The 25793-nt window shown below is 40.5% G+C and overlaps 1 protein-coding gene across 2 annotated transcripts in view; it reads right to left on the minus strand.

Moving 5' to 3' along the window:
- The window catches only part of TLK1 (tousled like kinase 1), a 136908-nt gene that overhangs the window by 94775 nt on the left and 16340 nt on the right, over positions 1–25793 (minus strand). For both annotated transcript variants that reach the window (XM_018569579.1, XM_018569578.1), the window contains exons 2-4: positions 16273–16282; positions 14252–14258; positions 4563–4638 (exon numbers count right to left, since the gene is read on the minus strand). In XM_018569579.1, the coding sequence (XP_018425081.1) occupies positions 4563–4620 (58 nt within the window). In that variant the 5' untranslated portion in view covers positions 4621–4638; positions 14252–14258; positions 16273–16282. The remainder of the gene's footprint in view (positions 1–4562; positions 4639–14251; positions 14259–16272; positions 16283–25793) is intronic.

A 25793-nucleotide genomic window follows, 5' to 3' on the forward strand; every position in this document is an offset into this window, starting at 1 on the left:
GCAACAACAAGGAAGAGAGCACCCCCAGAAATGATGGCAGAAAGCAAAGAAGCTAATGCTTCCTTTGCTATCTGCTGGGTTTTTTTAGTGTTCTGACAGCTGCTGCCATCAGGAAAAAACTAAACGGCATAGGAACTAATAGCTAGATTGCTATTGACTATTTCAATTTGCAATAGCCAATAGCAAGCTGGCTATTGCACCTGCCCTCTGCTGCTGTCAGTCAGCAGAGGTGGACCTGATGGAGAACTTCAGGTCCACCTCTGCTGATTGACAGCATCAGTGGGCGGGTGCAATAGGTGGTCTGCTATTGGCTATTGCAAACTGAAATAGCCAATAGCGATCTAGCTATTAGTTCCTATGCCGTTTTTGTGTTTTCTTCTGACTGACAGAGGCCGGCAGCCCCGATGTCAGAAAAAAAAAAAAAAACAGACAACACGGAAAGGTTTACTCTGCAAGATAAAGCAGAGTAAACCTCTCCGGGAGAAAATGTTTCTCTCCCGGGTGTCCGGGAGCCGCTATCTAATAGCGGGGGACTCCTGGAACATCCGGGAGAGTTGAGATGTCTGTAGTACTAGTGTCACTTTAATAACATGAAATCCGGTTGGCTCCTATTAGTATAATGCTTGGCGATCTGCATACTGCATTGAATAGGTCTGAAACAGGATAAGCCCTATAGGAGTTATTTAGCAAGGTAATAAGTGATGTTCAGATTGTACCGCAAGAAACTGTGTGTAAAAAGAGATGTTTTACCTCCAATTTCATGTGTAAACAGCCCACTTATACTTCCCACAGTGCTATAAACCCCTCTTACCACAGTAACAGTACAGTATTACCTCAAATTGGAGGAAAAGAAAAAAAATCAGTTTGGCATTAATTGGGCAAATATGGTTGCATATATATCATTTTTGCTAATGGTTCTACTTTAAGGTAATTGTTTTCCCATCCTGTTTGCTTTAAAGAACACCCTGGGGAACCTCCTGGCCCCCCTTTATCCAGTCATGCACAATTATCTCTTTACAGACATAAATGCTACATATATACTGTATTTGTATTATGGAAAGCATCGTCTATGTCATTTACGTGAAGGTAACTCGCATTTTAGAGTCACTGTTCCTCTGAATAATGTGTGGTAGTTTGTATTAGGGAATGTATACTGGTTTAGTACATATTTTACTTTTTTATTTATAATGGTCAGGAAGAAATAAAATACAATTTTAACAAAAGTAATTTTTTGTAGTCAGATAAATGTGTAATACTGCAGATAAATATAGGGGTTATATAGGGCTGTATAGGGTTGTAACAATATTGAGTTTTCCAGCAACCCAGCAGATGGAGCCCTAGTCTTCTTTTCACATATTTGGCTATTTCAACTTTCAGCTCTGCTGAAAGATGACGGCTGTTTTTAGAACTAGAATAAGTCATCACAGCAGCCACTTGTCCCTTATCGCATGGCTAAGTTAGAGGGTTCAAGCAGACAAACAGACATCAAAGCAAGCTCAGTTTGATGTCCAGTCTATTTAGCTAACCTACAGTCCTTTGAGTATGCTTTGCCATGCTTTTGCTTATTTGCAAAAAAAAAAACAACAGTTTAAAAACATATAAAGGTTTAAATAACAATAACACTTAATTAGCTGCCTTCTATCAAATCTTCTGCTGTAATTTTATTCCAACTCTAACAATTGACTTCCAGCTTAGAGGTTTGTGGCAACACAAAAAGCTGACATTAGGTCTAGCTCTGAACGGGTTAAAGAGCAATTTTTACTCTGATGTATCACACAACTAACGTACTGAAAAGTGTCTAAAATATTCCATTCAGCTTTTCTGTTCTCTGAGTATTAAAAACAAGAAGAACGTTATGTTTATACAGAAGTATCTAAGGGAAATAATGAATCTGGTAGAGACTGAGCATCAAGACAATGAAAGATTCCGCTGGAGGATTTGTAAGATGGAAAGAAGGGCAGGCTGTACACAAAATGGCTGCTGAGCTCCTTGCAGCTCTAGCAGTTCAAGAGTGGAATAAGAAAAACGCATTATGCTGAGTAATCTTCACCTGATATCTGGGAAATGCATTGTAACACTTTCTAGAGAGTAGAAAACACAACTACTGTTTGCTGTCTGGGAGATATTTATATAACTCGCACAGGGTAAAAGCTAGGTAAGGAGTGATCGTGCAATACAAAATAAGCAGTTTAGTTTTAGCTTTTACTTTCCAAAAATTTTTTTTTAATTCAGACACTCGTACTGCATCCTACAAACCTTCTCATTGTGAAAACATTTCCTGACCTTTTGGATTTATTTTTTTGCATTTTGTGATTGCATTTTCTCTGAAACGCATTTTATTTATAATATATGAATCTGCTGATATTTGACTATACGTAGCACTGCCTGTATCTTAAATGGTTACAAACATTACAAGTGTACAAAAACTACAGAATTATTCTTTTAATGTTGACCCACATTCCTATCAATGTTCTTGTGTGGCCATTCCTACTCCACAGCCATGTTGCCTGCTTTAAAGCCCAATTCAAATTGTAACCCACCCCCTGCACAACAGTTTTCCTCACCCCCACCTGCTGTGTCTTGCAGCATCATATGGGTCAGAGGATGAAACCACAATGCGCAGCAGGGGACACAGGATTTCAACGCTCCCATAAGTTTTGAGTGCAGTCTTATGAAGGCAACAGCCCCAATATGGAGGGAAGGTAGGAGACACAGACCACCAGAGAGGCAAGTACAATACCTCTTCTATTACAGGAACCAGCCATTTGGAATGTTTTAAAGCTGAACTCTGGGCACAAAAACTTTCTTTGAAATATATTACTCAGTAGCCACAAAGGATATAAATTCATTTTGTGTAAACCAAATGCCTTTGCAAGCCCTGTTATTAACTTGTAAACTAGTGGTGACATCATCACTGTGCTTCCTGTGCAGAGAGCAGAGCTGTTGGAGGGACCCAACAAGTCCAACCATTAGAGATTGCCTGCAGAAAACTATAAGAGGAGGTGGATAAAAGACCAGTCACCTTGTACGAGGAGAGAGCAGAAGTGTCTGGCCTTTATTAAAGGAAGCTCCCGCACAAAGACAAGTTTCACATTACTGCACAGATCTAAAAGAAATACATAAGAACACCAAGATTTAGGTAAAAGTACACATACCTCTTGAATGTAAGCAATATTTGCTTATCCCAGAGTTCAGCTTTAAGCACTTGAAGGTTTTTTTTTTTAACTGTAGCCTTTCTAACTGATCTGGAGAGTGCTTATGCATTCTCTGGGTTCTAAGCAAGAGGAAGGCAGCTGTAAGCATCACCTACAGTAAAAAAAAGCTTGGACAACCCAACCTGACTCACCCATAAGTCCTACATAACAAAAGCAGCTGTGGCGATGTAATCAGCAGGTTTTAGGTCTCTATGAGTTGCACACATGAGCTGCAGGAGCTTCAGTCTTCATAAAACCACAGCATATGCAAAATTGTAAGTCCTAAGCAAGGCTGAGTATATGGTCCAAGCCACATATTTCCTGTGTTCCCATCCTATTTCATATCTGGCCTGATACCTTTTACTTTTCTATAATTAAGGCAAACTCTCATTACCGCTTACCATTGACTTTAAGACCTAAAGTGGTTACAGGACATGCAGGACAAGTGGACAATTTAGAGCATAAATACATTTCTGAAATGTCACAATACACAGGAACATCCTAATTGATTAAAAACACTGTAATGTTGACGAGGGAGCATAGAGCCAGCTTCCCGGCCAATCAGGAAGCAGGACGGAATGTAATGACTACAGGATAAGTATCGGGAGCATTTGGGCGAGTACGGGTACTCGCCCAAATACTTGGTATTGGCACCGATACCGATAGTAGTAGCGTTGCATCTCTAATTTACATGCCTTATCACCCCTAAGCAAGCATCTCCATTCAGGAACTAGTTGCTAACTCTGGATGATGCCTGAACAATTATGGCGTCATTCTTCTGGAAAGAAAAACAGATATTATCGGGGGGTACTATGATCACTGTGAGGCTTCATAAATACCTGTAAATGGTACACTAACACATTGGGGGGCTGCCCACATGATTACTTGTAGCCAATGCTGACAGGTTGTGTTTTTTCTTCTGGCTAGAAGCTAATGAATTATCACAAGTTAAAGAAAACATCTGAATTAAAAGATGGCAATTAAAGAAAAAATAAAACCACAGAGTGATTACAATGTTTATCTCTATTTTTGGTAACAGAAAAAAATAAATTTTTGTGATCCTTCTCCTTTTTCATAGATAAACTGATACTACTATATGACGTAATATATTTATGTCTAGAATTGCCTTTTGTAATATAATCAATCATTTGATATAACTTTTATAAATTGTGTTTGAAAGATACCGGGATATTACTAGTTACTAGGAGTGACAGCAAGATTTATTTACAGTTATTTTTCCATAGGCACACCCACGATGTTAAGAAAAAAACATTCACAAGGTAGACCTCCACAGAACTACACACAGTACTGAAATTGCTTTGGAGAACAATTCTGTGAACTGAAATAAGAAAATGAAATGCAGCTTACCTTGTATGTGCCGTTCTGTAAGAGCTGAGTCAGAGCAGAATGGAAATGTGACGGCCATGAATGGCCCTGGCTGATTCTGCAAATATAAGATAAGCATAAGTTTATTTTTATTTAAGCCATTTATCTTTATAACCATCTAGAACTGAAATGTTCAAATGTATATGTGTAATATTATTTTTTAAGTCGACTAGTTGTGTTAAAGGGCACCTGCAATGAGAGAAAAAACCTGTGCTGCCTTTCCCCATCCCCCCTCTCTGAAATTGCTCATTTCCCAGAGGTCATGATGAGCCTCTAGACGGGAGGATACTCAGTCGAGAATGATGGGGAATAACTTGAGAATTATTATCAAGTACAAGCATGCAGCCAGTTGTGGGAACTCCATATTTGCTCTAGATCAGTGACTCACTATGCTTGGAAGCCACAGGATCAACACGGTGGTTTGGCAGACAGTAACTAATGTTTATGCATTTATCTAATTTTATGGCATTTACAGATAAGAAAACAATGGCAGCTACTCCATTCAAGCAACACACTTGAGCAGCCCCCTACCCACCCAATATATACACATATCTAACATCTCTTAAAAGGTGTTTCCGTCACTTGTGTATTGCGTCTAAGCACGGACAGAAGCTGGTTAGCTAAATAAGAGAGAAAAAAAATAATCAATGCATGGATCTGGTTTGGTGCATCTAGCCTCTGGTTGGTCATTTAAAGCCTTGCCCTTCGTAAAATAATCCATGTCCATGCAGAGAAAGCAATAACTTCAGGTAAATTCCCCCATCTGCACATATACGCCTATTCTTCACTCTCCCACTGCTCTGTTCAACCTCCAGGCTTGCTCCAGAGCTTACACAGAACTAAGGACTCTCCTTGTCCCCAAGTGAAGGTCTACTTGGCCAAACACCAGCTCTGCCTAGAATAAATGTCCTTGTTAGTTCCTCTGTTAAAGAAAGCAATATCAACCATCAATATTTTATAGAAAGTAATTTATGATGATATCATATCTCATGCCTGTAGTAGACATATCCTTACATAACCTTAGGCTTGTTACATTATAGCCTTTAGTTATTATACTTGTACCTGAGGTATAAAAGTGTATTTTGTACACTGCCAATGGATAACAATTAATTATTATTAAAAGGAGAACTATGGGGTCAGGGCTTTTCCCCATAGTTCTCCTTAGGGTAACTGGAGGACACAGACTAGCGTCCTCCCGTTACCCTAAGCTTGCGGCTCGCGGTGTACTGAGCTTAGGGTAACGGGAGGACGCAGCCGGAGCGGAGCGGATTCCGACATCGATGTCGAGATCCGCCCAGCTGCGTGAGTGACCGCTGGCTCTGCCTATCTAGAGGCCTATCTGTACCCGCCCCCTCCCAATGTCAAAAAAACAAAAACTCAGTATTGCAGTGTGCAAGGATACCTTTCTTATCGGACTAACAAAATATATAAAAGACAAGCTTTCAAGAGTGAACCTCTCTTCTTCTCACCTGAAGAAGAGAGATTCACTCTCGAAAACTTGTCTTTTATATATTTTGTTAGTCCGATAAGAAAGGTATCATTGCACACTGCAATACTGAGTTTTAGTTTTTTTGACATCTTGTCAACTGGACTAATACGGCTATATGGGATGCACCGATATATCGGCTGTCCAAACATATCGGCCGAAAATGGCACTTTTGGCATAATGCCGAAAGTGCCATTTTCTGGCCGATATAGCGGTGCATCCATTCTTTCTTTCCTCCCCGCTGGGGCTGCTCAGTGTCCCAGCGGGGAGGAGAGAAACTGTCACAGGCGGCCGAGCGCTGCAGGAGGAGAGCGCTGTGAGCGGTCGGAGTCTCTCCTCCCACACCGCTCAGCCTCCTGTCACAAATTAGAGGAGAGTGGTGTGGGCGGAGACAGCCAGCGCCGTCACAGCAGGCTGAGCCCCGCTCGCTCGCCCAGCCAGCGTGCTGAGACAGTGTGTCAGGATGGAGAGCGAGGTACAAACACTCAAAGATCAGTGATCGCTGAGTGTTTGTAAATAATTGAGGACAGAGTATGTTTACTATATCCTCAATTATGAATGAATGGGAAGTGATTTACATCACCTCCTGTTCATTCATAATTGTGGTTATAGTGAACGTACTCTGTCCTCACGTTATGAATGAACATGCACACTCATAGGAGGATTCCTGTTCATTTATAACAGGGGCTGCAGAAAAGAAGATGTCCTCAATCTCTTTTTCCATTTTAAAAGGGAAATATCAGGGGTCTGTTTAGACCCCTAATATTTCCCCTTGAAGCCCTTAAAAGTAAAGCAAAAAATAAAAATATTTAACCTCCTTGGCGGTATTCCCGAGTGTGGCTCGTGGTTAATTTTCAATTAATAAAAAATGAAAAAAAAAAAAAAAAATTAAAAGTTTATACAAAATAAAATATTTAAAACAATTTGGAAAAAAGTTAAAATAAAAAACATTTTTGGTTTCGGCCTGACATTTTTGTTTATTTCGGTGCCCAATCTACTACCCTTTTGCTCCACCTGTGCGGCCCTTGGGGCCCCTTTAAGCAGTAGTCTGTTTCCCTATTGCCTGTAATACCTGTGTCAAGAGTCCATGCTAATGATTGACTAAAGGTTGTTCATTATGCAAAGGAAATTACACTTTGCAGGGGAAGTTTCCCCTAAGTTTAGTAAATGAGGTGAACTTCCATCATCCCGTCATGTACAAGCAAAAATACTGTTTGTTTTATCTTCCTTGCACGTGATTGGGTATTATTTAAAAAAGGGAATTTTCCCCACAATCACTAAGCTAAGCAAGAATTTATTTGCAAAATCACCAGCCTTTTTGCCTTTAGTAAATCAACCCTCATGTCTCCTGAATCATGTCCCTAGTCTCCAACAACTCCTTTAGCATATCAGACCATTTCTTGTAGCAAGCCTATAGTCGTTGACCCTCTCATGTTGCATGGTTACACTCTCTGATAGCATTCTGTATTATATTAACTAATAATTATGTGTGACCATTTGGTGATGTCAGCGACCCGACTTGAGGCCCACTAGATCAACAGAGCTCACCACCACTGATTTAGATTTAATGCATAGCTGATAATATGGGATATTACATTAGTAGGTTACGTCATGGGATCTCCAAAGAAAGACCAACAACTGGTTGTTGTTTTCACACAGCAAAAAAAGGGAGGTGCAATGCACTAATCAAGAAAACAAAGCTTAAAAGCTTTACTCTATACATAGAAAAGCTTATAGCTCAAGTGAGCACTCTGTGAAATTTTTCAAAATTCCTATAATTCCCATAAAACATTCCTAAGTGTTAGATCAGGAACATCTATAAATTCTGCTTGTATACACTTTTCTTTTCAGAATAAACTTTTAGAGGAAAAATCTTCTTTTCCTTTAGTTTGCTACTGTAGATTCACCTATTAGTTATATATGACAAAAAAATTAAGATGCTAAAACATATATCTCAAATAAAAGTCAAATAGCCTAAAAGGAGAAATATGGGGTGAGGGAAAAACACGCATCCCCATAATTCAAGCCGACCTGTGACAAAGAAGCTGTCACAGGTCAGCTCTTTTCATCGCGAAGTCAGCGAAAACACAGCGCCGTCGCTGACTTCCCGATCCTCTCCCTTCAGAGAGCGGTGACTGTCACCGCTCCCCACAGGGATTCCCCCCTCCCCTCTCCGATCTTCCAGCGCTGACTGGGGGAACGGACAGGGGAGGGGGCAGACACAGCTTGCTCTGCCTCTAGATAGGCACAGCCAACTTCAATCAGTCAGCTGGGTGGATCTCGACAGTATTGTCGCGATCCTTCCCGGCTGCGGCGCTCTCAGCATATAGCGGACAATAGCCTGCTATATATACAGGTGAAACTCAAATAATTAGAATATCGTGCAAAGTTCATTTATTTCACTAATGCAACTTAAAAAGGTGAAACTAATATATGAGATAGACTCATTACATGCAAAGCAAGATAATTCAAGCCGTGATTTGTCATAATTGTGATGATTATGACTTACAGCTCATGAAAACCCCAAGAACCCCAAATCCACAACCTCAAAAAAGTAGATTATTACATGCAATCAATAAAACAAGGATTGTACATAGAACAATATCGGACCTCTGAAAAGTACAAGCATGCATATGTACTCAGTACTTGGTTTGGGCCCCTTTTGCAGCACTTACTGCAATTACTTTTGCACGATATTCTAATTATTCGAGTTTCACCTGTATATATATACTGAGTTTTGGTTAACTGGAGAACACAGTATATGTCCTCCTGTGACCCTGAGGAGAACTATGGTCATTTAACCCCTTCGTGACTGACGACGTACAGTGTACGTCAAAAGGCTAACAGAAGCCAGGCAGAGTATTGACTTTTGGGAGTTGAATAATTTTGCAAACTCAAAATTATTTTTTTTGTCTTAATCATCGGCACAATAAAAAAATGTTTGCACCTACAAAGTGGTAGGCATGATGTGTACATCACATGGTACAAACTCCCAAAAAAATGGATTTTAATTTCAGGTTGTAATCAAAACAAACAGAAAAAACTCCAGGAGGGGTGAATACATTCGCAAGGCACTGTACATGTCCAATGTGTGGAAGCACAAAAGGCTTACCATCTGATGAATATCCCCCTGTATACCACTTTAGGATGGGAAATTCAATGACCATACTTGCCTACGATCCCATTTACAGTACAACCAGGGCCTTTATTAATACCATTAGTGGTCCAAGTCCAAGTCAAGATCTGAACATCTAAGTCTGACAAATGTGTCCATATGCATGTATGGGCAAATCTGTCAAGAGTGAAACTCAACCCTCTGACTGTCCTGGGTCATGCAGATCATTTAAAAAGTCTGCCTTTATACAGGTCATGCGAGCATAGAGGAAAATGTGAACAGATCAAAAAAAACATTAGTGCCCATGACCTTGAGGACATAATGCCAAATGAGTCAGCAGTGGTCTGGAAACTCATGACTGGATGCATTTTCTGTGTCCAACAGTCACAACCATTGTTGATTAAACATGAATGCATGCTGGGTTGATCATGACCAATCTCTAATTATAATGTGCACTTGAAACACGATTCTTTATGTGCAGTGTTCTCACTGGACCATACAGTCCATCAGAGTTGTAGAGCAATCTGTTTTTGTACATACTCAAATCCATTTAGAACATGCTTTGCAACTGCAAGAAAGTGTATTCCTAGAATGACTTCTGTGTATTTTATAATAGGCTAGCAGTGCAACCCCACCCTTGGTTTCAATATGTGCAGCATTGTTCCATCTCATAAATAACATCCAAGTGCCTACGATGTCTTCTTACACTGGTACTTAATTCCAGCCGAGTGAAATATCTTCATTGCAGCAACGTTGAAGATAATAATTTCATGGAATCCTAAGAATGTCCACTCTTGTTTATAACTCTGGATAATACCTTGTTAGGGAAAGAATGTGACTGTGATCAAGGATATTTAACTCTTACACATCTTGACACAGCCATTGTTGGTTTCTTTTTCATTCCATTATGCTGTGCAGTTATAATATAAAGGGGAAATGATAATTACTTTGCATTCATTTTATGTATTTTTTATTACAATTCTTGACTAATGTTTCATATTTTTTTTTTTTACAAATAAACAGTTATCATACATTGTGCCCATAACACTGGTGTCATTGAGAACACAACAATAGCTTTTCCTTTCAGATGGTCTGTCTTGTTAAAAATAAATATGGAGCCATACAGAGAAGGAAGAATCACTCTTCTGACTCCTTTAGCTGACTATTTGAGCCTTAGCTGTTGGGCTCTGTAAACGGTATTTTGTTCAGGGATTTAGATCGGCTAGAAAAGATAAATATAAAGAAATTCACAAGTAACACTTCATATTTTCAGTAGACTCAAATCTAATCACTAAACTATCATATAAACTTTGACATGCTAATAGAATTTTTAAAGTTGTATTTAATCTTTTTTAAATCTGCAGCTTTTGTTACAATAATCCCTGGTGAACCTGCCATGAAGGTTCTTGTTTAGGCATTCATGTTATTTGCAGACAAATGTCTCCCAGTTGTGTTCCTGCTTTGTTACCCTGTCAGATACCCCATTGGTGGAGACTACAAGTGGCTCTGCCAATACACATCTCCACAGTCATTGTCAGGAAACTGGTCCAGACCAATGATATGTAGTAAATGCTGGAGAGAGTGAATATAGACAGGAAATGGTTAAAACTGAGATGGAAAAAAGGATAAAATAGGTCAAACACAATTTTATGAAATAAACAGACATGGTAATTGTATGACAGTGCTTCAGCAAAGTAAATGTCATCTATTTAGAGTTAATGATTAAGGCATACTTAAAGGCAAAACCTTTTTTTTAGATTTGGATAGAGTTGTGGAGTTTAGAACCTCTGTCAAGTTTTTTGTTTACTGTAAGACACGTCAGTGGCAAATGATATAGCACTTACAGTAAGCATTCTGCAGCTGCTTTTTTGCCTAAGCACAATCTTCATTTATTGCATAGTTCTTCTGTGAAACAGTTTGTCTTGTTCCTTGATCCTGCCCCCTGATGACACTAGATCTACTTCTTATAGGTTCCTGTGAGGACGGAATAACCGAGGATGTCTGTGCACGATCACAAGCCGCAGTGCGCTGCTGCCTCTAATCAGGAATCATATGCTAAAGACACATTTTGAGGATTTGTTTGCCACATTATTCTATACTAATGAATCTATATTAGAGACATTAACTTTATATTTAGAAGTATAAAGGCACTTTAAATTGGAAGCTGTAATGGTTTTTGAGCAATTGTTAATTAATGTTTTTTTTTTCTTTTGAGGACACTTAATTTTGTTTAAATTATTTGTATAAAATCTTCATGTTGCATCCATGACATAAATGTTGCAAACTATGATAGGCTTTCTAATGGGAAAGCCCATCACTGGCTGCATGCTTTAGGCTTTCGGAGTATACCGATTTGTCTCTGCTGTTTCTGCTGAGATAGAGTGATTAGGTGTATTTCCTACAGCTCTCACATAAAACTCCATTTGCTAACAGCAATTGTTAAATAATAACTATAACTAGATAACTTACACCTGCGGGTACTTAAAGTGCTAAGTACGATAATAGTGATGACATTGTTCCTAATCTGTAAAGGAGAACTATGGGGTTAGGGTTTTCCCCATAGTTCTCCTTAGGGTAACGGGAGGACACAAACTAGCGTCCTCCCGTCACCCTAGAGAGACGCCGCAGTATCCGCGAGCTGCTGCTCGCGGTATACTGAGACGCTGAAGCGGATCTTGACAATTATGTCTGGATACGCCCAGCTGCGTGACCGACAGCTGGCTCTGCCTATCTAGAGTCAGAGCCAGCTGTACCCGCCCCCTCCCCGTCCGTTCCGCCAGTCAGCGCTGGCGGATCGGAGCGGGGAGGGGGGAATCCAGCCCCACCCCTGTCACAACAGAGAGCCGTGACAGGATCGAGAGGTGAGCGAACGCCGTTATGTGTTCGCTCACCTCCCGATCTACTAAGCCGACCTGTGACAGTCTCATTGTCACAGGTCGGCTAGAACTATGAGGTGAGTGAAAAGCACTCACCTCATAGTTCTCATTTAAGGACTCCTATCAGACTGGGGAGGTACCAGCTGACTGGTGTAAAGCAACTGTTGTACCAATATTTAAAAATGGTTTGAGAAGCGTACCTGGGAATTATAGACCAGTCAGCTTAACATCCATAGTATGCAAGTTATTTGCGGGTATGACAAAGGACCATATTTAAGAATTTGCCTATGGGCAAGATATCATACAACCAACATGGCTTCAGGAAGGACCGTTTGTGTCAAACCAACCTATTAGCGTTCTATGAAGAGGCGAGTGACACCCTAACAGAGGAAAGCCAGTGGATGTAGTGTACCTTGATTTTGCAAAAGCATTTGATACAGTTCCCAAATAAACATTTAATTTACAAGCTTCAATCTTTGGGCACTGATGAAATGGAGTGTACTTGGATAGAGAACTGTCCAGAGAGTATCAATAAATGGCTAATTTTCCAAGTGGTGTAAGGTTATGCATTTGAGTTAAAAATACGAAAGCAAGCTACTCCTTAATGGGCATCCCACTGGGGGAATCAGAGGTGGAAAAAGATTTGGGAGTCCTAGAGGACTGTCGCCTTAGTAACAGCATGCAAAGCCAGGCAGCAGCAAATAAGACGAGCAGGGTACTATCATGTATAAAAAAGGGAATGTACTGTACAGACAAATCCATAATGCTGCCCCTTTACAAAACACTGATCCGGCCACATCTTGAGTATGTGGTTCAGTTATGGTCACTGATCCACAGAAAGGATGTGCTTGAGCTGGAGAGAGTCCAGAGAAGGGCGACAAAGCTAATAAAGGGATTATTAGGAAAGCCCGTGTCCATTATACTTGCTCACTCTGGAGAAGAGGAGACTTAGAGGGGACATAATATTAATGTGCAAATTGTTTAATCGTGATGGGATAATCAGTAATAAACTGTTTGCTGTCAGTTCAGTCAAGAAGACAAGAGGCCACCACCTAATACTGGAAGAGAGAAGGTTTCATCTTAAACAGCGATTGGGATTCTTTACTATGAGAGCTGTAAAATTGTGGAACTCCCTTCCACAGACACTGCTGAGAGTATGGAATCATTCAAGAACTATATAGATACTTTTCTCAGCACACAAGATATACAGGGGTACAGGTAATCTTAGTAACAAACAGACACACACACAAAACCCAAAGGTTGAACTCGCTGGACCTGTGTCTTTATTTACCCGTAACAACTATGTAACTATGTAATAATAATCATCACTTACTTGCTCCCTTTTGGTCTGTTAAGCATGCAATTTTTTGATTTATGTTTTAAATTGTTCCCACCTATCTCCATGAACTGCAAAGCACCTCCCCTTACAATAAGAAGACAATTAGTGGGGGAGGGCTCTGTAGTAGTACCACTGTTATCTATAGAGAATAGTGGCCTTTCTGGTCTCCAGCACACTGCCTGGAGATAGCAGTGTTAGTATTCTGACCTTGATGACACAAGACATACATAGTGATTATATGGTGCCCATCTATGTACAATACTGCCAAGGCTACACCCTGTCTCCAGGTACAGGTTTCCTTTAATTTTCAGTTATTACTGGGTAAGTGTTCCAATCTCAGACTGGTTAGTATACATTTTATTACTCATCCACTTTTGCTCCATGTTAGTTAATGACCTTAGTGACTTTTCCAATGTACTTTACATACATCAAAGGAAATTCAATCACCTCTCAAGTATTGTGAAGCACATGGATCGAATGTCCTTACGATGAAGCTTATAGGATGCTAAGAGCCCAGCCACTTTATTACTGAATTAACCAGCTGAAACATAACATTCCCTGCTCACACAGGCTTTATCTATTTAGCTGCAAGCTCTTGTCAATGGCAATCTTCCAGTCACTGCTCAGCAATCAGCAACACATTGTTTGTCCATGAACTTCACAAAGCATTACATTAAAGCGTATGCCCAACTATTTATTTTATGCATAGAGTGGGGAAGAACTAGAACCCCTGTGAAGTTTTTATTGCTGAGGCTTCATTAGAAAGACTTCCCCTCACTATCATGATGACAATGGCAATTGTGTCCACTGGAGCTCCTGTCTCTATGATTGCAATGCTCGCATAGATCCGCCCACCTAAGGTGCAATCCATGTGCAATTGCCTTATCTTAATTGTAAGTGCATTTTAACCGTTTTAAATAAATTTATTCTGACATACTACACTATGGGAAGCCTTTTTTTCTCTCTCTGAGCACAAGAGAAGGTGGAAGATGAACGAATAGTGTTACACGATTTTGGAAAATAAGCCAGAGTCGGGAGGAGTCTACCCCAATTTATTGTCGGATTAAAAACAAAGGAGAGGATTTGGTTCTATATATATCAACAAAGCACTAATTGTTCATCTGAAATATGGTGAGCAAATGGAGTCGGTGAGTGCGGCCAGATCTTATCTTTGAGCACGATGGAGACTGGAGAGCACTGATTCACCAATTGTTTTTGCATTCACGGACGTGCTGTTGATTATAATAGTTGGAAGATATATCCTCACATATTTCAAGAACTTTATTGTATCCAGAAGTAATGGACTTCACATGTGGATATGTAGATTAATGAGGGAGTTGTGCATCACTTGTGAGATTTAACACAGGATTTTCTATGGGGTCTATTCACGAAGCTGCCGAAGGATCTGGCCGTAGCTTCGGCCAAACCTTCGGCTAGCTTTGGCCCCAGGACCCCTTCAGTTCAGTAGAACCGAAGGGGTGCTGTACGGGCTATTCACAAAATTGTTTATCACTGTGTGACAGTTTCACATTTCAGGAATATAATTTTTGAGTTTGAAGCGCAGTGCTATTTTCTTTTTTCTTACAGAAAGGGAGGGCCAATGTCACAGTCACAGAAAGAGAGGGGAAAACTCTAACTAAGCCTCAGAGAGCAGTAAAAGCATGACAACGGTTCTAATGCTTCCCCTCTCTAAGCAAAACTGAAAAGAAAATGGTTTGACTGGAAATACACTTGGATAGTAAATTGAAAGGTAAAAAAATATATCATAAATTACCGAAAATGAACATATTTCACTTTTTTTAAACTACTACATGTACCTGCTATAAAGGTGATGGATTTGGGCTAGGGCAAAACATTATTAAACACTTGATGACCGGGGTGTTTACACCCCCTTCCTGTCCAGGCCATTTTTTAGTATTTAGCGCTGCACTACTTTGACTGACATTTATTCCGTCATGCAACGCTGTACTGAAACGAATTGTAAAACATTTTTGGGGACACATAGAATTTTCTTTTGGTGGTATACAAACACCACTGGGGTTTTTATTTTTTACTATATAACAAAAAAAAGTACCGAACATTTTGGAAAAAAAAAAAAAACTGTTTTCCCTTTATTATGTTATGAAACATCTATTATTACCCAATTTTTTGGTAAAATATAAAAGACGGGGTCACTTCAGTTGAATAGACACTAAACACGTCAAGCCTTAAAATTGCGCATGCCTGTGAAATCACAAAAAAACTACCATACCCAAAATGGCCATCGGTAACGTTTTAAAAGCTGTTACCGCTAATTAATTTAGTGTTACCAAGTGATTGATGGTCCTAAAATTATTGCTCACACTCTGACGTTCACAATGATATGTAACATGTGTGGCGTGATGGGCGCAATCGTCGTTTTTACACGTAGGCGCACCCGACGCATGTTTGCATGTGTATGTGGGGATTAAAAATGTTTTTTGTGTGTGTGTGACTTTTTGTTTTTACACTTAACTTTATTGTTATCACATAGGGGGCTAAGAAACCCGCTATGTGATATCAAATTACAGTGACATGTCCTCTTTATGGAGACATCAGGGGTCTTTAAGATCCCTAATGTCATCTAAGGACCCCCAAAGAAGCTGATGAAGCAGAGATCTGCTTCACCAGCTTCTGTAGCCAGATAATGACAACTGAATGTGGAAGTGATGTAATATACTTCACTTCCTGCATTCTCATACAGGAGGGGAGATTGGGCCCCGGGCCCAGCAGTGGCAGCGGGGGGCACAGAGGCACAAGATAAAAGTGATCCGGCAGCTCTAATGCCGACGGACCGCTTGTATGTGAACAACCATCGCTGGCTGTTTCAAATTCTGACAGTTTCCCACTCGTGCGCGCTGCAAGGACATTTTAAACCGCCCACCTGCATCTAGAAGGCGCTCATCCGGCCGTTTGATAGGTGCCCACACTATAGACAATAAATTATTTAAATATTCTTAAACATTAAATAGTTCTAAAACAAGCTATCCCTGATACAGTATATCTAGCTGCTCATAATGTAAAGTAACTCAAAAGGTAACAAAGAACACAACAAACACTCAGGTGCATCAGTAGGTTGCTAATAGCTTAGATACACCTGCTGTGTGTTTTCATTAGAGGACTGGGAGTTGTAAACTTTCTCCACAATGTCTATAGTTTGAGAAGTAAATGAGAAGTGGTTGTAAAGTGCTTTTACTGCTTGTTCAGAATATGTAAATACTTTAATGTGCATGGTCTGGGCACAGGTTCAATTTAAGAACTCAACAGTGGAATACAAAAACTCATATCAGTCTTCAGGAGAATAGCTGATCATTTGAATACTTGTCTTTAAATATATATTGGGGGGAATTGATCAAAACTGGAGCAAACAGAATCTGGAGCAGTTGCCCATGGCAACCAATCAGCATTTCTCTTCAGTTTGCTCAGGTAAGATTTGAAAATGAGAGAGAGAAGCAGATTGGCTGCAGTGCAAATCTGCTCCAGATTTGATAAATCCCCCCCATTGTCTATTCATCATACTCTTTTTCAATCTGCAATATATGAGTATGTATAAGTTAATTTACATGTTTTATATAATATCTATTATACAACATCTTTATTTTACAAACATTTAATAAGGGCTGAACGCTTGTCATATGGAGCCCTGCAAAGCAAGGTAAGAGGGGGATGAATCACTCCTCTGATCATAGAGCTCTGTGTAATTTGAGCTTCAACTTGTCACATCTTAAAACAGGATTGTTTTTACACAAAACAGTTTCAGTTAGCCTGGTAAACATTTGAAAAACAGCTTGAAATTGCAAATATTAAATATTCATAAACATATTTTCATCTGTATATGACTACTTTTATCTTGTCCTCCCGTGACCCTTAGGAGAACTCTGGGGAAAAACACTTACCCCATAGTTCTCCTTTAATAGAATAAATATTTAACAAAATACTACACATTCTCTTTAATAATTATGTTACAACTAGATATATATTCCTCTCTATGATGCTTTGCCCAAAACACATTGGCAACTATGCAGGAGCTTAGAGAGGGGAGATTCCTGAAATGCAACTTTGAAATGGTAGCTGTAAGTTATTATGAGAGCAATACATGCTTTGTGTGATATGATATTTAAACAGCCCAATCGTGAAGTAAGGAACATTTTCTCAAGCATTTCCTCAAGATTAAACATCAATAATGTTTTGCAAAGAAAACTGATTTGACTACGAACTGGTTTAGTCAAAAAAATGAATGCCCCAAGTTTAGCTAGTAGTAGTTTGTTACATTAAACTGGATTTTTTCTGTATTGTTTATGACATTTTGTAGCTTCTCCAAGCAACTTCTTCATTTCCAGGATGTGTCACTAAGGTACCCCAGCATTTATTGCCACGCAGGTAGCACAGACACCTGAATCCAATCATTTTGGATTGTGCAGTTGTTGACTGTCTGAAAACAGGATGGACTTTCAAGTAGTATTAAAGGAGAACTATGGGGTAAGTGTTTTTCCCCATAGCTCTCTTAAGGGTCAGGGGAGGACATAAACTAGCATCCTCCCGTGAGCCAAAGCTCAGTATATCGCGAGCTATAGCTCGCGGTATACTTAGACCGCCACAGCGGGACGGATCCCGACATTACTCGAGATCCACCCAGCTGCGTGAGTGACAGCTAGCTCTGTCTATCTAGAGGCAGAGCCGGCTCTACCCTCCCCCGTCCGTTCCGCCAGTCAGCGCTGGAGGATCAGAGAGCGGGGAGGGGGGTGAATCCCTGCAGGGAGCCCTGACTGACAGTCAAGAAGTGACCAAGCGATGGTATGTGTTCGCTCACTTCCCGATCCATTGAGCCGACGTGTGACAGTTTCATTGTCACACGTCGGTTCAAACTATGAGGATGATTTTTACTCGCCTCATAGTTCTCCTTTAAACCCTCAAAAGTTTTTCCATATTGAATCCAGATTAACAAATATACATTGCCTAGCAAAGTATTTCCTTGCATGTTTGGCCAAGAATTTACAGTCATCATGTTACCAAACAGATGACTCCATCTCTCCCAGCTCCGCTTCCCTGAGCTTCCTGTCCAGTACAAGATCACAAGGAACAGCACAGTCTCCAGCAGCTGTCCAACTACTGAATTGCAGCAGGGAGGCGGAAGGAAGGAAAAATAAGGAGCCAGGAGCCGCGGAGTTGTAGTGTCTTGCCTTACTGTGTTTGTACATACACATACACCTTACTAGCACACACAATGGTGGCTCTATAGGCACTATCCTGCACTTTATCTTTTGACTTTATTATCACTTTAAGGAAAAGACTACAGTGAGGTACACATTTTGAACAGAGAGGGCAACTGGTTTGCAAGAGGCCTGAAGAAAAAGCCATCTACGTAAAAACTGTCACAATTATCAGTGAACAGGGATGGGGGCCTTCAACACCATTTGTCTTCCACATATAATGCTGCTTTAACATCTTTATCATGGTGATTTGAAAACGATCACACGTTTAGCCATGTAGAAATGGAAGAATTAAAACCTAGGCAGATCTCCGGACACCAAGGATGGGATTATGTAACTAGAACAGGGTGGTTCCACAACCTTTCACACGTCCCATCTCAAGCAACATCTACACATTCTGAAATGCATGGACATCACCAAATGTTGGTTTTCCTCTTTTGTGATACTTTGCCAGGCCTTTACTGCAGCTGTCCTCATTTGTTGTTAGTTTGTGGGTCTTACTGCCTTACGTTTTGTCTTCAGCAAGTGAAATGCATGTTTGATTGGGTTGAGATCAGGTGACTTGGCCATTGCAAAATATTCCACTTGCTTGCCTTAAAAAAACTATGTTTTGGATGATTGTCAATCTGTAAAGTGAAGCACCGGCCAATCAACTTCGCTGAATCTGAGCAGACAATATAGCCCAATAAACTTCGGAATTCTAGCTGCTTCTGTCTTCTGTCACATCATCAATAAATACTGGTGACCCAGTGTCCATGCCATCGCACTGCCTTTCACTGTATTTTACAGATGATGTGGAATGCTTTGGTTAATGAGTCATTCCAAGCCTTCCTTTTCTTCCCATCATTCTGGCACAGGTTGGTCTTAGTCTCATCTGTCCAAAGAATGCTGTTCCAGAACTGGGTTGGCATTTTTAGATATTTTTTGGCAAAGTCTAATCTGGCCTTTCTATTCTTGGGGCTTATGAATGGTTTGCAACTTGTGGTGAACTCTCTGAATTTTCTCTCGTGACGTTTTCTCTCTACAGTAGACTTGGATAATGATTATTTACCAGTTTTTCATGGTCATCCATGCCTTTTTGTGATGAACCAGTGCGTTCTTTTTTTATCCCAGAATGCACCAAACTTCTGATTTGGCCACTCCTAATTTTCCTGCTAACTCTCTGATGGATTTTGCAACCGAAGGATGGCCTGTTTCATTTGCAGTGACAGCAAACACATGTTGTGGGTACACAGCAACAGCTTCCAAATGTGAATGCCACACCTGGAATCAACTCCAGACTTTTTGCCCACACCTGTCCATGAAACGGCTTTTGAGTCAACTGTCCAATTACTTTTGGTCCCTTGAAAAAGAGGGGGCTACATAATAAAGAGCTGTAAATTGCTAAACCCATCCTCCAATATGGATGTGTATACCCTCAACTTAAAGCTGAGAGACTGAGCTTTAATTGACACTGAGCCCTGATTCTTTATTTACATGTAACTCTAATTTTTTTTAGTAAACAGCCAAAATAACAAAACTTGTGTCAGTGATTTACCCAGTATACTAGCACATTATGACAAGTGTATCTTCTAGGATGCTCCCATCCCCCTTCTTGCTCCATCATTAGTTCTGCCATCTTTTCCCTGTCTTCTTCTGGGTTGGGAGTCTTCTATCTTTAGACAGTCCTCCACAGTAGTTGTCATGAATGACGTAACTCCCAAGCATGCACATAGGCCTTACATCATCTCAGCACCCGGTTCTTACTCCCAGCACCTCACAGATGTCAAGATTGTTCTCATACAGAGAGGGGAATTTATTAAAGCTGGAGCAGACAGAATCTGGGGCAGCTGTGCACTGCAACCAAGCACCTTCTCTCTTTCATTTTCAAATCTTAACTGAACAGAGAAGCTGATTGGTTGCTATGGGCAACTGCTCCATATTCTGTCTGCTCCAGTTTTGATAATGTCTCCTGACATAAAACTCTACCTGTTTCCAATTTTAGTATTATTCAATTTAGTTCTTTAAATTCCAATGTCCTGGCAGATTTACAGTCTGTGCCACCCTCCCCAACTGTGATTATCAGAGATAGCAGCTCAGCAGAGCACAACAGATTATAAGGAAGCCAGGATGTTGTAAAATTAGGCATCACCCGTTTCCCTGTTACACAAAACACAAAGTATAACACCTAATGGTATCCCATTAGTTGTTGATATACTTTATGTGTTATGTGTAACAGGGAAATTGATGATGCCTAATTCCACAACATCCAGGCTTCCCTACAATCTGTTTTGCAGAACTTGTAATATAGGTAGACACTCATTAAAGAATAGTATGACTGTGCTAACTTCAGGTGTTACATGTAACATGAAAGATTTACAGCTCTTACGACTTAATTAATGCCTGATGGAATGTGGAGGATGCTGTGTTCTTAGAAAACAGGAAAATCAGGCACAAAAAGACAGACAATCTGCTCCTGACTGTTAGAGGTATACAGGATTATGAATCGTAGGTTTCCTTCCACAAATGGTTGTGGTGGATGTTTAGATTTCCTTTTTGATCTTTCCAGGCACTAGAGTCATCAAACCAACTCGCATTACTTATGTAAATATAAGGGCTATTATGCACCCGGAAATATCAGGTCTGGCAGCTAAAAACAAACAGACTGTGTGCAGTAATCACCTGATCTACAGTATACATACCATGCATATGACACAGACTTGTGCACCTTCACCTCCATTGGCAATGACATTAATATGCCTCAATACATTGCAATTGCAGAAGAGTTGGAAAAAAAATTACTATGCACATGCACATTGAGGGCCACAGTGGCAGCCAAAATAGCAAGACAACCCTCGCTGCAATGTAAACAACATACTTGTCTCTGGAAAGCCGGAAAGGAAACAGCTCTGTAACACCTTCTGTACAGTTTCTAAAATTTGTCTTCACGTCAAAATATATTCAACAGCTTTTCACATAAGCTCTTCCCAAGTGTTGTAATATTCTTGCATAAAGCTGCTGGAGGATTTTAGTGGATTATTCACACAAACTGCTAGCAGAGATACAGCAGAGGGATGTACATTCATATATTGCAGATGATATAGCTCAAGACCATGTGAACTCCAAGCATTAAATAACTAGGGTGAGAATATCTATTCTTCTTACCACAGTTTACTTAAGTGACAAAATATAAAATGAATGGTAGATTACTTGCAGCCTTAAAGTGACCTATTTTTTTGTTGAGCAATAAATTTGTAGTATTTTTTTTCCTCTAGGTCAACTGTCTTGTGCTCCCCCCACCCTTTCCATGGTTAACCGTTTTGTACACTCTCCGTACGTCAATTTGTAAGGCTGGATGCACGCAGGGGGGTCTGATCACTGCATACATATACAGGCTCAGCTGAAATCTTTGGCTATATTTACAGTGCTTGCTCTCAAAAGCATCTTTCATGGCGAATGGATCTGCCAAATGCCATCTTGTGTCTCTGGCTAGACTAGGTATCATAATAACAAGATCAGAGTCATATACAAAAGGTCAAATTAGAAACCGGCTAAAAGAAACAAACAATCACAATCACTAATGAAAATGAAGAGAAGCAGAAAGGATTACAAGACAGGTTGTGCAAATTAGGTCCTCTGTATATAGGCCCAGAATGGGGCCTTGTAAATACAAAGTACACTGTGCAAACAAGAACTGCACAAACATTGCAGGGGAGCCAACAACGAAGACCAAGCTAGATGGCAATGGTTGAGAGAGTGCCAACTTGGAACCTACCGTTACATGTGAGAATGTTTCACCAATTGTCAGCAGCATGACAAGCAAATGCATTCGCCTACAGAAATTCAGGCCTGCATTTGTCTAATTAGTCCAGGTGCCCTGGGTCTCAGCCCATTTTAGCTATGGATTGAGGCCCTAGGCCCTTATTTTGCCTATGCAGTGCAAAGTTACATGCATCCTGGACAGCCGGCATAGTAAGCAGCCTGTACTTACCCTGCCCGCACTCCTAAGTCACCCTGTTTGCCTACCAAAGCCCCTACAAAGCAATGTATCATTTCAACCTGTACACATGGACACCCCCACCAGTAAGTGACAGTATTAGGGTCTTGCATCTGATGGTTCAGTTACTACTTTTAGGGACTGGGGTAGGCATACAGAGAGTGTGTTAATGTTAAGACGAGACTCCTTACCGTCTGCTATCTGTACAGGGCTAATTACAAGATTATTTTAAATTTGGAACCCAGGCTAACAGTTAAATGCACACCAGCTAAAATGCTTGCTGTATTTGGAGATGATCTTACCTGCCACATGATTTGTTTTTCTATCCATCCATTCCTGAAATTTACAAAGCACTGCCAGAAAGTAGAGCCGTGTTGGGGACCAGATTTTTGTTCTACTGCAGTTAAGCAATACAGCCAGGTCGCCTCCCTGACCCTAGCCTTTGGCTGTAGGGTAAAGGAACAGAATTTCTCCTCTTGTCAATTTGCTTCTCCATTTACCATATTGTATTGCTTCTCCCTAATCTGATGTAGAGGGATTGCAAGAGGTAATCATGTATGTACATTTGAAGATTTAACATTTAAAGATATTTTTCATGGCTAAATGATTGTATTAAATTATTTTTATATGGGAATTCAGTACGTGGCTCCACCAGACAATGACAAAGAGTCGGTCAGAAAATTCTCAGCCAAACAGAGATTGCAGTCAATCAGGTGAAGTCACTATTCAAACAATTAATCCCCACACAGCTACCTCCTCATGTATCAATTGCCCCTCCCTTTTCGATTGTAAGCCCCCATGGGCTGGGCCCTCCTTACCATCTTGTCTTGAATTGTATTGTGATTGTAATGTCTTCCTTAAATTGTAAAGCGCTGTACAAACTGTTGGCGCTATATAAATCTTGTATTATAATAATAATACTTGGGTATCCAGAGAGTGGTACACCCAGCCGACAGGAGGGATTCCCCCATCAACGCTGTTTAGCATGGATGGGGGATACATACACCACAGTGTATGGCCAGCTTAAAGGAGAACTATGAGATGAGTGATTTCCACTCACCTCATAGTTCTAAGCCGACCTGTGACAATGAGACTGTCACAGGTCGGCTCAGTAGATCGGGAGGTGAGAGAACACATACCGGGTTCCCTCACCTCTCGATCCTGTCACGGCTCTCTGCCGTGACAGGGGGAGGGGCTGGATTCCCCTCTCCCCGCTCCGATCTGCCAGCGCTGACTGGCGGAATGGATGGGGGAGGGGGCGGGTACAGCTGGCTCTGCCTCTAGATAGGCAGAGCCAGCTTTCACTCACGCAGCTGGACGGATCCCGTCATCTACGTCGGGATCCGCTCCAGGTGCGGCGTATACTGAGCTTAGGGTAACGGGAGGATGCTAGTTTGTGTCCTCCCGTTACCCTAAGGAGAACTATGGGGAAAAACACTGACCCCATAGTTCTCCTTTAAGCTCCCCTGGTTTATCTACACCAACTGCCATTTCTATCCTGAAGAACGACGCAAGAGATCAACGTAAAACAAACTTGATCATGAGCTCCTTTAAACCTTTTGACATATCCGATAGGTTTCTGGTAACCTACACAAGGAACAGCCTAACATATATTTGTACAAATGTTCATATTAAATACCTCATCAGAACATTCAATAATTCCATAACAGACTCGAGGTAAGTCATTAAAAAATTTGTTTGGTTTTAATATTTAATTTTAGAAACAAAATGTAGTTTCTCAAATGATAAACATATTCACTGTTAGAAACTCATTTGCTCAAGCAAATTTTTCCATCCTACTCCTTCGATTTCTTTTGTAACTGCAGTCAAAAATGATTATCGTTTTGACCCCAATAATAAGTAGAAAATTGAACGTTCCAAAAATGAATTTTCCCCAATACATTTCTATTGGTGTATGGCCAACTGAAAGGGTGTTGGTAAAGTCCATTAAAAAATGAATGTCTGCAGAAAGTACTGATTGCTCCCTTCATTTCAGTATCAGTCAATTACAGTGTTCTAATTACGCAACAATCTGATGAAGGATTGAATATTTATTTGAAGGTTGCCTCCCAGACAGTAGTGAGTTCACTATCTCACACAGCTCCATGCAGAATGAGGATGACAACTTGCCTTAGCACTTGTCCTGTCTCACGCTAATTATATCCAAACTAACATGTTACATATTACTAACTAATATATTACTAATACTTTATCACTGATGCACAGAAGACAATGTCATCACTATGGGCAATGCGTCAGTTAAAATTTTAGGTTGTTCAGAGTCATATCTATTATTTGAACAAGCAAAACAGAATTGTGGTGTTAAAGCTGAAATTCTGGCATATGGAACAAGATCACAGTTAAATATATATTTATTCCATGAAAAAATGACATACAGCAAGTAAAAGTTCCTGAACCTGTCTTAATGTCTTCTCTCTCACAGCAGTACCCCGACTGAGAGGGAGAGGCAGCAATAGGAGCCAATCAGGCTTTGCTGCATTGCTTAGTGCTGTCCGTCTAATACGCAGAGCTTACACAGTGGTCATTCACATCTCTGTATGAGAGGCAGGGGACCATTTCTGACACACGTTTTACATGTATTGTCATTCATTGTTGTGTAAGGTTGACTTAGAGGATTCAAGCATAGCATGCATGTTGTCATTATGGAGAACACAGGCATGCGCCATATTGTGTGGAGAGGGGGAGAGAGAGGGGGAGAGAGAGGGGGAGAGAGAGAGGGAGAGCGAGAGAGGGAGGAAGAGAGAGAGGGAGAGAGCGAGAGAGAGATTCTCTTTAAGTAGATTTACTATATTTCATCATTATTTGTATTGCTTCTAGAACAGGTGTAAATCTTCAATTTACCATGCAGATATGTGCCCCACTCCATAACCCTGTCCCAGCAGCTCCCCGAACTTCCAGTTAGGATATTTACGCACAATCTTTAGCCCAAGTCCCGACGCTGGGACTAGCATGCCACAGCATACATGCGGATTTTCTTCTGCTCTACTCCCTCATATTCCCAAGGTGGAGAACCAGTGAAAAACTAAGTAGAAAGTAAAAAAAGGTTTAATTTTCTCTTTTTACAGCTTTTTATTTTTTAAATTTAAATAAACTTTACTGGCCTGTTGCAGTGTGATTTGCAGATTCACTTCTCACCTAAAAAAGAAGGCTTCTCTAAGGCTGGCCTGATCTA

This window comes from Nanorana parkeri, unplaced genomic scaffold (assembly GCF_000935625.1).
Source record: "Nanorana parkeri isolate BGI_ZX_2015 unplaced genomic scaffold, ASM93562v1 scaffold1361, whole genome shotgun sequence".
Taxonomy (NCBI): Eukaryota; Metazoa; Chordata; class Amphibia; order Anura; family Dicroglossidae; genus Nanorana; species Nanorana parkeri.